Source organism: Oreochromis aureus, linkage group 20 (assembly GCF_013358895.1).
Source record: "Oreochromis aureus strain Israel breed Guangdong linkage group 20, ZZ_aureus, whole genome shotgun sequence".
In the NCBI taxonomy this organism is placed as follows: Eukaryota; Metazoa; Chordata; class Actinopteri; order Cichliformes; family Cichlidae; genus Oreochromis; species Oreochromis aureus.
In genome coordinates, this window is record NC_052961.1 from 20294007 (window position 1) to 20306731 (window position 12725).

Here is a 12725-nt window from a genome sequence, read left to right on the forward strand (position 1 = left end):
GGCACTCTGCTCTCGATGGCATCAGTTATTACATGCTTAAATTGTTTTCCAACAGTCAGTCTGATTCGTAGCATTGCAAGGGTTCAATTTGGTACTCATGCCACACAAACTAGAGTGTCGGACTGGCAACAATTTTTTTTGTGTGTTTGTTGTACTGCTAAGTAGAATTATGAATAGAGACATCTTTGATTAAATTAATTTGCTGCAAATAATGGTTAAAACACCGTTAAAAGAGACAATGAACGCATTTTTATGCATTTATTCATGTAGTTATTCCACTCTGATTCAAAGGCTCAAGGCTGGGTCAGCGATTTAATAGCCAAAAATACTCTAGAGTTTATGTGGTTAATGTTTTTTTTTTTCTTTTCTTTTTTTTAAATCTCCTTCAGGTTTTCTCTTCATTTTTGTACCATCCTTAAAAATGCCACAAAACTTTGAAAAGTGCATTTTTGTGAATAGCTCCAAAACTTTTCAAGTTGTTCATATACCCCTCATAAAAATGTTCCCCGTCATCAAAGCTTGTGAGGTCACAAATTTGCAACAGGAAACCACCAACATTTTTTCCCCAAAGGTTTTATAACCATCCTGTTCAAACAATCTTTTTTTTGTTTTTTGTTTTTTACACAGCCAGAGAACAAAAAAGATTGAACATAATAAACTCCCAAACCTTTTGTACAGAGAAATCAAACTAAATGAAGAAAACATCTCTTATATTAGTCCATGTTTTATCCTTTGAATCCCCTCTTGCATTTGCCATTAAATTGGGAAGGGAGACACAACAGTGTCAGAATGAGGCTCTCTGTGTTGTACGCAATGTCAATCAGTCTATTTCACTTGCTGGTTTTATCTGTTTTATATGGAATAGAAACCAGCAAGTCTAGGCCATTCAACAAGTAATCCAGTAATGTCTATGTTGGTGTGTGCATGTGTGTGCGTTCAAAGGTTATCAATGTGAATGTGTAAGGAGTAGGCAAACCTAAAATTAAGTGTATGCATGTCTGTGTGTGTTAAGAGTCTCAGAGTTTAAGCCAGTCCGAATCCCTCGGAGCATTCCTGAATGGCCAACAGCAGCATATGTCTCAGCTTCTCGTAGCTCTCGTAGGCTGGAAGGTCCAGCTGGTTAAAGCTGAGGATGAAAAAGAAAACATTACAGTTTTAAGGTTTTGCTCTTTTGAACCATCTACAAATATTTGTGCCATATCAACTTTCAACATGCTTACCAAGTGTGAGCAGATGGCAGGCGGTCAGTGGATCGATCATCACGGTGGATCTGGAACTTCTGGATGCCGTTCATGCCTTCCAAAGCTGCAAAACCCTGGAGGGGAACCTTGGATGTGCCAGTGACAAACTGCAGGAACTTGGCCCGGTCTGCTTGATCAAATGACCGCAAGGCCCTCCAGAACCACTGAATCTAAAGGAGAGAGAAAAAAAAAATGCATCCGAGTTACAAACATACATTTCTGTTTCTGAGGACAGTTATAGTAAGAAAATGTGATTCTTAAGCAATATGCAAGTGTCTTGTGGTCAAGAAACATTTAAGATAATTTATAAGGCTTCAATATTCCCAAATCATATTCAGCGCTATGTGTGAAAGTTCAAATGAAACGCTTTATCGAACCAAATGTGTCTGCATCGCTTCTACAGCTGGAAACTTAAGTTCAAGGTGCTCCATATTAACAAAACAAAACAAAACAAAAAAACATAAATAAATACACCAGCTACATGCTGGTGTATTTGTTAAGTCCTCCAGGAGGAATCGTGCACATATGTTACCAAACAATTAAAAACACTGCAAACATTTCCTCATCCCTACCTGGATTGAGCTGGACTGGTACTTGTGATATTCAGTGTTAGCCTTGAGGTCATCGATGTCAATAGCTGGCAGGCCAGAAATGAGCAGTTCCAGCTCCTGCTCAGTGAAGATGGAGATCAGTCTCTTGGGGATGATCTCGTAGAAACCCTCAAGAAAGGCTGCGAGTTGCTTGCGGATTGCACCTAGAAAGGAAGCCAAAGTATTCACGAAAAGCTCTTTCTGCAGAAGTGAGAATTTGTTTATTTTTCAGTTAAGCACCTGAAAATTCAAAGCATCTCAATTTTGCATCTTTAATGCTGCTGCAGTGCTGCCACCTAGTGGCATCATTTAGATTGCATTATATACTGGTTTAACATGGCAATAAAATGGCATCTGCTGATGACTTATTGTTTTTGCCTACACTAATTATTTTAGCATTTAATTTCACTGATGCATTAAAGCATTAGTATTAAGAAAAAACTCACCTGTCATCTTCATCTGGCACACCAGGTGCACATACTCCTTTTTGTTTTCCTCTGTGACCAAAATATTGGCTCCATTTGGTTTGAGGTCTCTGACTTCACATACCCCAAACTCCTGGACCTACACATACAGTCAAAGACAGTCAAAAACACTGCCCTAGATAGCAGTAGCATTTTTAAGGGTTCAGGTAATTAAACCTTAACAGCACTTCTATGAGAACTTCGAACCTTTAAGGAACATATTAAATTCCATGAAACAGAAAAAACAAATACATGAAGAATAGACACCAACCTCTGTGCTGAATGTCAGCTCATAGCCCAGGGTGGAAACATCGTTTTCCAACAGGTAAACCAAGCCCTGGAAGAATGGGTAATCCTCGCTTTCCATGTCTGTATACCTAGGAATACCACAGAAATGTAATCATATTATTGACATGTTCAAGAAAAATCTATAGCTGACTGGTTCCCCGGTTGCCACAACATTTAGTGTTGTATTTAACTAGGCATGGGTTTGTTGAGATCATTACACTAACTGGTGCAACGTGTCTTAAACAATTAGGTCACTTGGGTTTAAATGCTAGTAGCTCAAATACCTGACGCTCTTGCCCAAGATGTGCTTGTAGAAGCTGCGGGTGAAGTAGCACTCCAGTAACCGATTATCATAGACTGCCTTAGCCACAACACGACCCACAAACTTAAAGTAGCTGAGATGGTTGGGGTTGCAGTGCGATGATGGGTTGATGGTATAGGTGACACGGTCCCCTGGTGAAGTGCGGAACAGGGCATACATTGGGTTGAACATCTCCCGGGAGATGATCATGTACCATTCCCTCAGCAGGCCGCCAGCATCCTGACCCTCCTCCCCTTCAAAAACAATGTACCTGTAAGAGAAGGTGAGTGGATCAAGTTGAGTGGGTTTGAATTGAGGAGACATGCATATAGGGAGAAAGAGTAATGAAGCCTTACAGCCTGTTCTTCATGTCCTCTGGGCTCTTACGATGCAGCTCCCTGTACGAGTCCTCAAACACATGATCTCTCCTCACATGTACTGCCATGTCCTCCTTCCTCAGGCCTTCATCCAGCCGCTCCAATTCCTGGCGGAAGTACCTACAGAGATAAACAGAAATTCCAGCATGTCAATGATGGAAAAAAAAGGAGGAAAAACGGGGGGGAAATGGAACACTTCAAAGTACAAAATTTAAGTTGAAAATAATTCTCCTTACTTCCTCTTAACATCAAAGTCTAGGATGCGTATGTAGTCAACTAGTACTGCAAAAGGTCCATCAGCCAAGTGAGTGGTTGACTGCCGCAGGATCTGATTAAGTACTGTGCGGTGAGTTTCTAGAAATAAAGAGTAAGGACTCCCATTAGAACATATACCATGAAGTAAAACAAAGCTTTATCATTCTCCTTATTTGAATATTTTAGGCTTACCAGCAAAGCGGAGAAACTTCTGAGTGTCTGGTGGCAGATTTGAAGAGATGTGCATGGAGGATGGTTCCCTGGAAAAGAATGGGTCTAGAGATGAAGGTGTGGCAGGTGTAAGAGGTGCTGGAGACAGTGGTGGAGGTTCATCTTTGATGTGAGAAAGCTGGCTCTCCCGCGTATCCCTCACAGGAGGTTTGCTCTCTCGCTCTGTGGCATGGACTAGAAAGAATGCCTCCACAGCAGGCTGGAGAACTGGGAAAACAGCATTAGGGGAACATATTACTTAATCCCTGATAGCAATTAGTAAAATATAAAAATCACAGTATATACATTTCTGAATTTCCACCTACCCAGGACGGCATGCTGGTCATGTGATTCCTCCAGTTCTTTCAGACACTCCCCGAGCATATCCCATAGTTCATCCAACAACAGCTGCTCACTGAGCAGAGGGAGATCTGGAAGTCTCTCTTCACTCTCTGATTGACCATTTCCTTCTTCATCTAATAAAGTTACAATATAGACTGAATCATTGCATCAACGTTGCTGTCAGCTCATATACATTTCATTTTGACTGTTAACAAGACTGATCTCGAGTCTGTGATTAAAAATGTATTTATCTGTATTGCAGCTGCTTGTTATAACAAAAAAGTTTTTTTTTTCCTTTTAAAGGAACTCCAATTAGATGTAAGCATCTTCCACTGAAGCAAAAATCAAAGTAAAGCAGAGAGTGTTTTAAGGTATAATTAACAGGCTGCTTGTGAGTCATACCCAGAGGTGCAGGGTCTTGCTCTAGAGGAGACGGCTGGTCCACATCCATTGGAGAATCATCTCTCTGTGCTGCCTGGGATTCTGAAACCGACTGCCCTTCAGACTACAAAAAATAAACCAGGCAGAACCAGAGGCAGAAACAAAGTGTGAACAACAGGGGGAAAAAAACCAAAAAACTAAATAATGACTAACATGATGGCTTGTTTGGAAATAATTAGGGATGCACAGATTTATTGGCCAATAATTGCCTTTTTTACTGAAACTGGGCTATTGGCCAATAGAGCAGTGACTAATATTTATCTGTTTTGTATAACAAATTTAGGTACATTTATGGTTACATTTTTAATAGGCTGAAAATTAAACAGTATATAAGAATACACTCATCCAGTCTGTTTTTGATACAGTATTGGCCAAGAACATCAGAGCATCCCTAATAGTGTTCAATCTTGACTGAGACTGTCATGCAAAATGATATTCCCATGATCCACTGACACAGCAAGTAAGGAAGGAAAGGCGGGAGGGAGGAAGGGAGGGTGGGCCAAAAGCATGAAGCAACATCAGCCAGCAAACAGACGACTTCAGTGAAACAAATCAAACCATTTGGAGCAGGCAGCACATTCACATCTAGGTACCATCAAAACTAGACTACATCAATGCAAAGAATGATAAAGAGTGCAATGAATCACTGGCCCATCTGTCTCTCTGTTGGAGCTGTCAATGTTCATCATAGCAGCAAAGCAGATGTCACAATGCATAAATCACTTGAAGTAGCAGACTATAGGGTGAATGTAAAATGTAATATGTTTACAAATAATTAAATCCAATACAAAGGTTAGAATTGGAGTTTTCCATTTTTTAAAGGCATATGCAATATAATTAATGGGTTCGCTAATTGATTAAAATGTCCAAATCCAAAACAGGCAAATTCAAGGCAAATGACTAATAGTATTTATCTTAATGACCACCACACCAAGTATGAATAAATTCACTGTGAAGGTCACACCGCATAGTCAATGATGACTTTTAAGCGTTAAAATGATGATTGACTGTGTGAGTAAGAATGCCTGCTGTCAGTGGAGCCCATGCTAACCGTGGCAGCAGCAGCCGTGCCAACAGGGGCAGCAGCCCCAGCGGGAGGATGGGGGGCAGCCATTGAGGATCCGGCAGCGACGGCGGCAGAGGCAGAAGGGGCGGTGGGTGGGGGGGCCTGTTGCAGCCGACGTGCCCGTTGCCCCTCTCTCACCATCTGGATGATGGCATCAGCCTCGGCCTCCAGCTGGCGCACTGCAGCCTGGATGCTGCTTGCTGAGCCCAAACTGGTGGAGCCTTGCCAGTCACAAATGGAAGAAAGGGGTTTTAATCATTGAGACATGATGACTGTATTGTACACAAAAACCAAGAAAGCACTGTATATGTAGCATGTTTTTTTACCCAAGCGCCCTGTCTGTTTGGCCTTCTTGTTGGCGCGCCTTGTGTCCTCGCGGAGCTGAATGATAACCTGCAGCACTCGCAAGAAAAACTTCTGTGTCGATGTCTTGGATGTTAGTGAGCTCATACAAGGAAGCTGCAATTCACGTCCCCCAAGAGTGCGCTTCTGTGCCGCAACAATCACCACACTCTCTGACCCGTCAAACCTGTGTCCCAATCAACAGACACATACAAGGCATAGGAGTTTATAGTCATCATTACAATGCAAATTTGATGAGTATAATTTTTTTCTAATCTGCCAGTCATCTGTGCAGACAAAATAATGTCACTGACCGATGAGAATTGTCATGAGCTAACCTGCTTGTCATCTTGCCCTTCAGTCTAGCTGATATGGAGGAATCCTCAGGAGGTGCGTCAGGGGAATGTGAATCAGCTTGTGCCCGTCTCTGCTGCTCCAAATTGTACTCTCTAAGCTCGGCCAATAATGTCCCTAAAAAAAAAAAAGAAATAATGTTCCAAAAGTTTGTAAAAAAAAAAAAAAAACAAAACCCTGCACTTTACTGAAAAGAGGAATATGAACTGGCACCTATGCTCTTCCCCAAAACCTACCGATCTGTTTGCAAAGAGTGTATCCGAGATGTCTTGCGCCGCTAAGCAGCAGTCTGAGTACAGTGTCTCTGGTGGAAGCGTCTCCTCTAGAAAGCTGCAGCAGAATGTTAGCTGCATCTTCCAGACCTTCCTCTGAACACGAGTGAGATGTCAACACCTTTCACAGAGGAAAAGAATCGTTTGTGAAAACACATCATTGCAAAAATAAATTTTGAAAACAAAGAACGGAAAAATATATAAAGACTTAATGATCTCATTTGTTAAAATGTCTTTATGAACAAGCAGTAAGACAATTTCCTAAAACTATCGACACATGTTATGCTGCATTACTTCTGCATGAATCCAGGTTCCGAGAATACACTGTCATGAACGAGCTGTTGTTTATGCTCCTAAACACAAAAAGCTACCAATAAGGGCGTAACCAGATGAGGTGATCTGTCCATACTGCAGCCAAGCATGTATTTGACAAGTGCGATTGCTGCTGTTACAGTTCCCCGGCCTACTTGAACAGCTGGGCCAGCACTAACACACAAGGACAGCACTAAAACTTCCTTGATGGCTGCTTACACATATATTTGGTAAATGGACTGGTTCTTATATAGCACTTTTCTACTCTGAACACTCAAAGCGCTTCACACAACTTGCCTCACTCACCCATTCACCCAAACACCGATTATGCCAAAAAACCTTTGGCACAAAGGTGACAAGCAAGGAGTTGAGAGTTAAGATTTTTTTTAAATTTTTATGTAATCTGACATTAAAAAAAAACAAAAACAAACAAAAAAACTTTTCTGCTCTGATTTTTTTTCCCTCATCACATAAAGTAATATTATCCATCCATAATAATCTACTGAAGACTTAAAAGACATAAGCTTTGGTGTTTTCTCTTAATTCTGGATGAAGAAAACAGTCAACATTTTCAAAGTAGTCTGGTTAATTTATTTGGCAGTCTAGCATTGTATTTTTCCCTAATAGGGTTTAACAGACAAACCACTGCACTTTTGTTACTTCTTAAAACACATTTTTACTGAAGAATTTACTGTAGACTGGGGGAAAAAAGACAGGCTTTTTCCTAAAATGTGTTTTAACATTTGTGTCTCTGCTAAGAGAGAATCGCAAGTATCAGGCAACTCTTCCACTAACAGGATATTAAAAGAAAAATGTGTTTTCAATATCTGATGTCCTTGCCTCAAAAACTGAAATGCCTGATGATCTAGAGCTACTTAATGCAAAATATTACTGAATTTTAGTTTTGAGCCCAAAAGCTAAATGTATCCTGACTTCAACTCAACTCAGTTTACCAGCAAGTGTGCCTTAATTGACCCTTAGAAGTTATTCAGAGAAATATCTTGGAAAACCCCTCGACATTTCTTTAAATCATTTCATCATACCTCCACAGAGAGTTGAAGCTGTTTTTCTGTCAGTCCAGTGGAAGCCAACTTTTCACTCTCTGTATTGCTAGCAACACCCCTCTGTTTTCCTGTTTTTAAAAAGAACAACAAAAAAACACAAACATTTTCATTAATATAAATTATTTTCTAATAAAATCTCTTGCATTGTAAGATTTAAATTTAAGTTTCGATCACATTTTATTCAGGAATAAAGTACCAGTACCTGTAGAGATTGTTCCAGTGGACGTGGGTATAGAGATTGTTGTAGAGGATGTCTGAGAGGTTGCTATACTTGTCCCTGAGGATGTACCCTGGGCTACAGCTCCTACAGAAGCCCCTGGGCCTGCCACAGTGGACTGCATAGCGCCCACTGCAGCGGTGCCTTGTGTTGTGACTGAGGCTGTGGCTCCTGAGCTGGTTGCCGTGTTGGGGTTAGGAGCCTGTGGAGTTGGGTGTCCAGCAGGCACCTCTGTGGCCTTGTTGTCAGGGAGGGCAATGGATATGAGGGAGAGCAGGCGCAGCAGCTTTTCAGTGAGCAAGGAGCTCCGTCTGATCACAGGGTGGGACAACATGTTCATCAGCTGACCTAGAGGAGAGGTCTCTAAGCTGAACTGGGCTCCCTCTGCCTCTGCACTTCCACCTAGAGGCACCGTCTTCATTGAGGCTTTGCCCTTACGGCTGACATTCATGTTGTCAAGCTTGACCAGTAGGTCCCAAAAATCGGTGGAGATTCCTAGAGACTGGAGGGTAGAGGCAGTAGACCCCAGGGAGTTCTGGGTGTTGGAGGCATTAGGGTTGCTCTGAGACTGTGACCCTGACCTGGAGCCTCCACCTCCACCCCCTCCTCCTGAGGAGCCTGAACAAAGACGAGAGTCTAGGTCAGAAGACGAAGCTGACAAGTCCTTACAACGCTGCTGCGTGAAGTGGCTGGGGAACACCTACAGAAGAAAAGAAAAAACAAAAGGACACTGAATTACTTGCCTTAACCAACTTCATTTCAAGTCTTAGAACACAGAATGGACAAAAGATTTAGATCAATATAGCTAAACCCTCACCTTGGCTAGCTGGATAAGTGTGTCCAGCACATGTCGACAGACCACTGGAGCAGCTTGTGGGTGGATGTGAACAGTGGAGCCTCCACCTCCAGCACATGTGACACTCGTTGCACCCGCTGACACACCTCCCAATGTCCCAGAACTTGAAGAGCCTCCAGCTGAATGCCTGTCAGCATGCTTCCTACCTGATGCTCGCTGAATCTGGAAAATGTTTGTTCGGCAACCCAAGGCTGCATCCATAGAAACAGAGAGCCAGGAAAGCTGACTGGAACTGCGAGACTCCACCCTGTTCAATAACTCTAAGGAGGAAGCTGGGGATGAAGAAGAAGATGATGAAGATGAGGAGAGGGACGAGGTGGCTGTGCCTTTTCCTCCACAGCTTCCCTGGCTGGTCCTCTTGCCGCGAGAGTCCTCCAGACGTGAGGTCTCCACGCATACCTCACTCTCGCTGCTTCGTTGGAGGATTGACAACAGGCTGCGAATGACCCACCCACGTGTCTGAGAATGGTAGCAGAGGTTCCTGAGCACACGGTGCAGACGGCTGGTGTTGAGTTTCGGTTCATCCACGAACAGCAAAACCAGCAGGCAGGACAAAGCCTCGTGGTCCAAAAGCAATCGTCCACGCAGGCGCAGCAGGGAGTCGACACTTGAACTGGATGGTCTGAAGAAAGAGTAGTAACAGTATGTCACCTGTCAAAACTTCTGTAAGATTTCCTAAATGCCAAACCGACATTTTATTTAAAAAGGAAAACATTTCAAAAAATTAAATCACTGTTATTATACCTGTGGTTTGTTCCTCCACCCATCTGAAATGTCCCTCCTCTCTGCACAGCCAGTCGGGTGTACTGGACGCCACGATTGCTTCCTAACCGGCTAGTGAAGGCCGGTGAGCGCAAGATGGCTGAGAGGGCTGAAGATGAACTATGACCAAAAAGCCTTTCATGCATCAGTTGTCTCTGACGTGCCTCTTGCTCTCTACGTAATGCAGCAGCTTCAGCAGCAATGTCTGGAGGCATGACAGCCAACACGCTGTCCTCCATGTCTTCAAGAACACTGCGACGGAGCTCTGATGGCAGTGTCTGGATGAAAGTTACGGGATCTAAAGGTGTGTCTCCTTGGGGAGGCTGCTGGGCTAGTTCTCTGCGCTGCTGCTCTGCTCGCTGCTGGGCAAGAACCTAAGACAACCAATGGCATGCTTAGTAAATAGAACCAATTGATTTCTTTAAGGATTTGTTTGAAATATCTATGAGTAAGCATTTTGCTTACTCACGCAATTTAAAAAACATAACTTCTCACCTCCTCCTGGATGGCAGGTGGTAATGCTGCCAGGAATTCAGGGCTGACCTCTGTAACCCCCGGCCCTCCCAATACAGGTGCAGTAGAAGATGGCAAGCTTGTAGCAGCTGGAGGACGGGAGGGTGGTCTGATGCCAAGCTGATTCTGCAGCACCTCTCGGCGGATGTCCTCAGGAAGAGCTGCCAAGAAGGAGGGATCTACACCCTCTGGCAGGCTGATGCCTGCCATCACAAAATAGAACAAAACAAAACAAAAAAAAAAAAACGAAAATGAAACAATTAAATTAATATTATACAGTTTATTATTGCAGGGTTCACTACAGAATATCAGGCAGATTGTCATCCAATCCAGGCAACGTAAAGCATCGGTTTGTGTTGGCAACAAAAGGGCTCATCTTGCAAGATATGTCCAAAAGTTCACATTAGAATTTTTATGGTTCTTCCATGAAGGTTGTATCACTTTTGGCAGCTAACCAAAACAAACACACTGATGTTTTTCATACCACTAAGCTGTGTAATACTATAAACATGATAAACCAGAATGATGACAACAAAGCAGCTAGATGGAATACTAAAACTGATTAAAATAGGAGCCAGCATTTCACAAACTGTTTTGGTTACCACTTTTTGTTTATCTTAAACATGCTAGTCAGTTCCTCCTTTCCAATGACATCACACACATCATAAATAACAGCAGTCATGATTGATTGGGGAGCAATGTGTAATCTGTTGTCTCTCAACCAATAAATGCAACATTTTATGGCTGTCCAATCAGACATAGTAACCATCATAACAGATAAAAATATCACGTAGTCTGACGGTGGCATACGCAGAGATTCTACCCTTCAGTCGTATATCCACTAACCATCCAAGTTGCTGTTTACATTCAAGTATCTCAAGTTTCAATGAAGACTTAGCAGAAATTAAATAGAGGGTACAAAAGATTACCATCAACAAGGAGCAGCAGCAGTAAAAATCAGTATCTGGCCAAATGTGAAATATGGTCACAAAAACAACCAGAACACAGTTTTTTGCAAAGCATTATAATTACTCCAGCAAAGATAGAAATACTATAAAATGTCAAAACTTTAATCAAATTATTGATATGACTGAGGTAATCATAATGGCTGTAATATGGCAAAAACATTTTTGTGAGGTTAATGTTAACATGGACCTCTGACTACCATATTCTTATCAATTCATCCAAGTGAACATTTAAACCAATTGTAATCAAATCTCCTTCAGGTATTCCTGAGGCATGACATCCATCCAGTAGAATATTATGGACTTAGGATCATGGTGACCTTGACATTTGACCACCAAATTTATTCAATTCAATTCTAAGTTCATAGCATTTTAGGCAAATTCTAAGATGTTGAACAATGATTGGGATCACAAGAAGAAAACTAATGGGCAAGCCAATAAGAGAATACAGTGGTATTGACCCTGCAAAAGCATAAAAATATTAACAATTGCAGAAGTAGCAGAGTACTTTACCTGCAAGTGGATCCTCCTCCTCATTGCTTGTAGAGGGAAGGGGCTCTTCCTGGATGGCCTGAGACTGGCTGTCAGCACTGTCACTCCTGGGCATAGTTTCCCCAGGAGATGAAACAGAAGTAGAGCTGCACATATTAAAAAAAAAACAAAAAAACAAAGACTATCATTGCTATCAAAATTATGTGCAATATCTATTGATCTCAAAGTTCTAACTGCATGAGATGCCTTTTGAATCCTATGTGGAAATTGAACAAAATCATGAAATAGCTGCATTTGTTTCATAAAGTACCTACCTAAGGTTTGAGGTCGGAACAACAATTTTAAAGATACATATGGACTAGAGCAGGGCGATATGACCAAAAATATTTATCACGATATACATTTGAAAATTTGCGATAACGATATAACTGACGATATAATTGACACTAGACAAAATACTTTACAACTCCACAACTTTATTAGTGCAAAAAACCCCATCAATGTATTTTCACTTAAACAAGCAGCTGTTTTTTTATGTGCATTGAAGTTATATAAAAATGTAACAGTGCAAATTCCTTGTGAACAGTTTAACCAAAAGGCATTTCCAGTGGAAATTGGCCGACATATCCTCAGCATAACCATGTATATCCACAAAACTTAAAAAGAGGTTATACACACACAATACGGTAAAATTATGTTGAAGCACAGTACGTATCACTCCGCGAGGCTCCTGCCTACGATAGCCGTGATGCTCCGACAATCCATCAAGCGGTGCGGGTTCGTAGCTTAGCAAAGTCGTACTAAAACATTTGACAGATTTTCGAGCGCTGTGTAAAATCGTTTTGAGGTTAGTAAACACAACCAGAATTCATACATAAGGCACACGGGATTATACGGGGCACTGTCGATTTTCAGAAAAATCAAAGGATTGATTTTAAGTGTGCCGTATTTTCCAAACAACACGGTAATAACGATGGCCCGCTAGCATGCGCTACCAAAAA

The 12725-nt window shown here is 41.8% G+C and overlaps 1 protein-coding gene across 13 annotated transcripts in view; it reads right to left on the bottom strand.

The window, feature by feature from the left end:
- Positions 1-244: 244 nt before the first annotated feature.
- huwe1 (HECT, UBA and WWE domain containing E3 ubiquitin protein ligase 1) overlaps positions 245-12725 on the bottom strand; it is a 46931-nt gene continuing 34450 nt past the window's right edge. For 10 of the 13 annotated variants that reach the window (XM_031746832.2, XM_031746837.2, XM_031746833.2 and 7 more), the window contains 21 exons: positions 11746-11870; positions 10250-10470; positions 9737-10128; positions 8954-9614; positions 8122-8836; positions 7899-7987; positions 6508-6664; positions 6256-6388; positions 5902-6116; positions 5561-5796; positions 4471-4573; positions 4053-4202; positions 3709-3954; positions 3498-3615; positions 3241-3381; positions 2868-3155; positions 2567-2672; positions 2278-2395; positions 1814-1995; positions 1221-1411; positions 245-1126 (listed from right to left, as the gene is read on the bottom strand). In XM_031746832.2, the coding sequence (XP_031602692.1) occupies positions 1024-1126; positions 1221-1411; positions 1814-1995; positions 2278-2395; positions 2567-2672; positions 2868-3155; positions 3241-3381; positions 3498-3615; positions 3709-3954; positions 4053-4202; positions 4471-4573; positions 5561-5796; positions 5902-6116; positions 6256-6388; positions 6508-6664; positions 7899-7987; positions 8122-8836; positions 8954-9614; positions 9737-10128; positions 10250-10470; positions 11746-11870 (4690 nt within the window). In that variant the 3' untranslated portion in view covers positions 245-1023. The remainder of the gene's footprint in view (positions 1127-1220; positions 1412-1813; positions 1996-2277; positions 2396-2566; positions 2673-2867; positions 3156-3240; positions 3382-3497; positions 3616-3708; positions 3955-4052; positions 4203-4470; positions 4574-5560; positions 5797-5901; positions 6117-6255; positions 6389-6507; positions 6665-7898; positions 7988-8121; positions 8837-8953; positions 9615-9736; positions 10129-10249; positions 10471-11745; positions 11871-12725) is intronic. The other 3 variants (XM_031746840.2, XM_031746836.2, XM_031746839.2) reach the window with 2 other exon arrangements.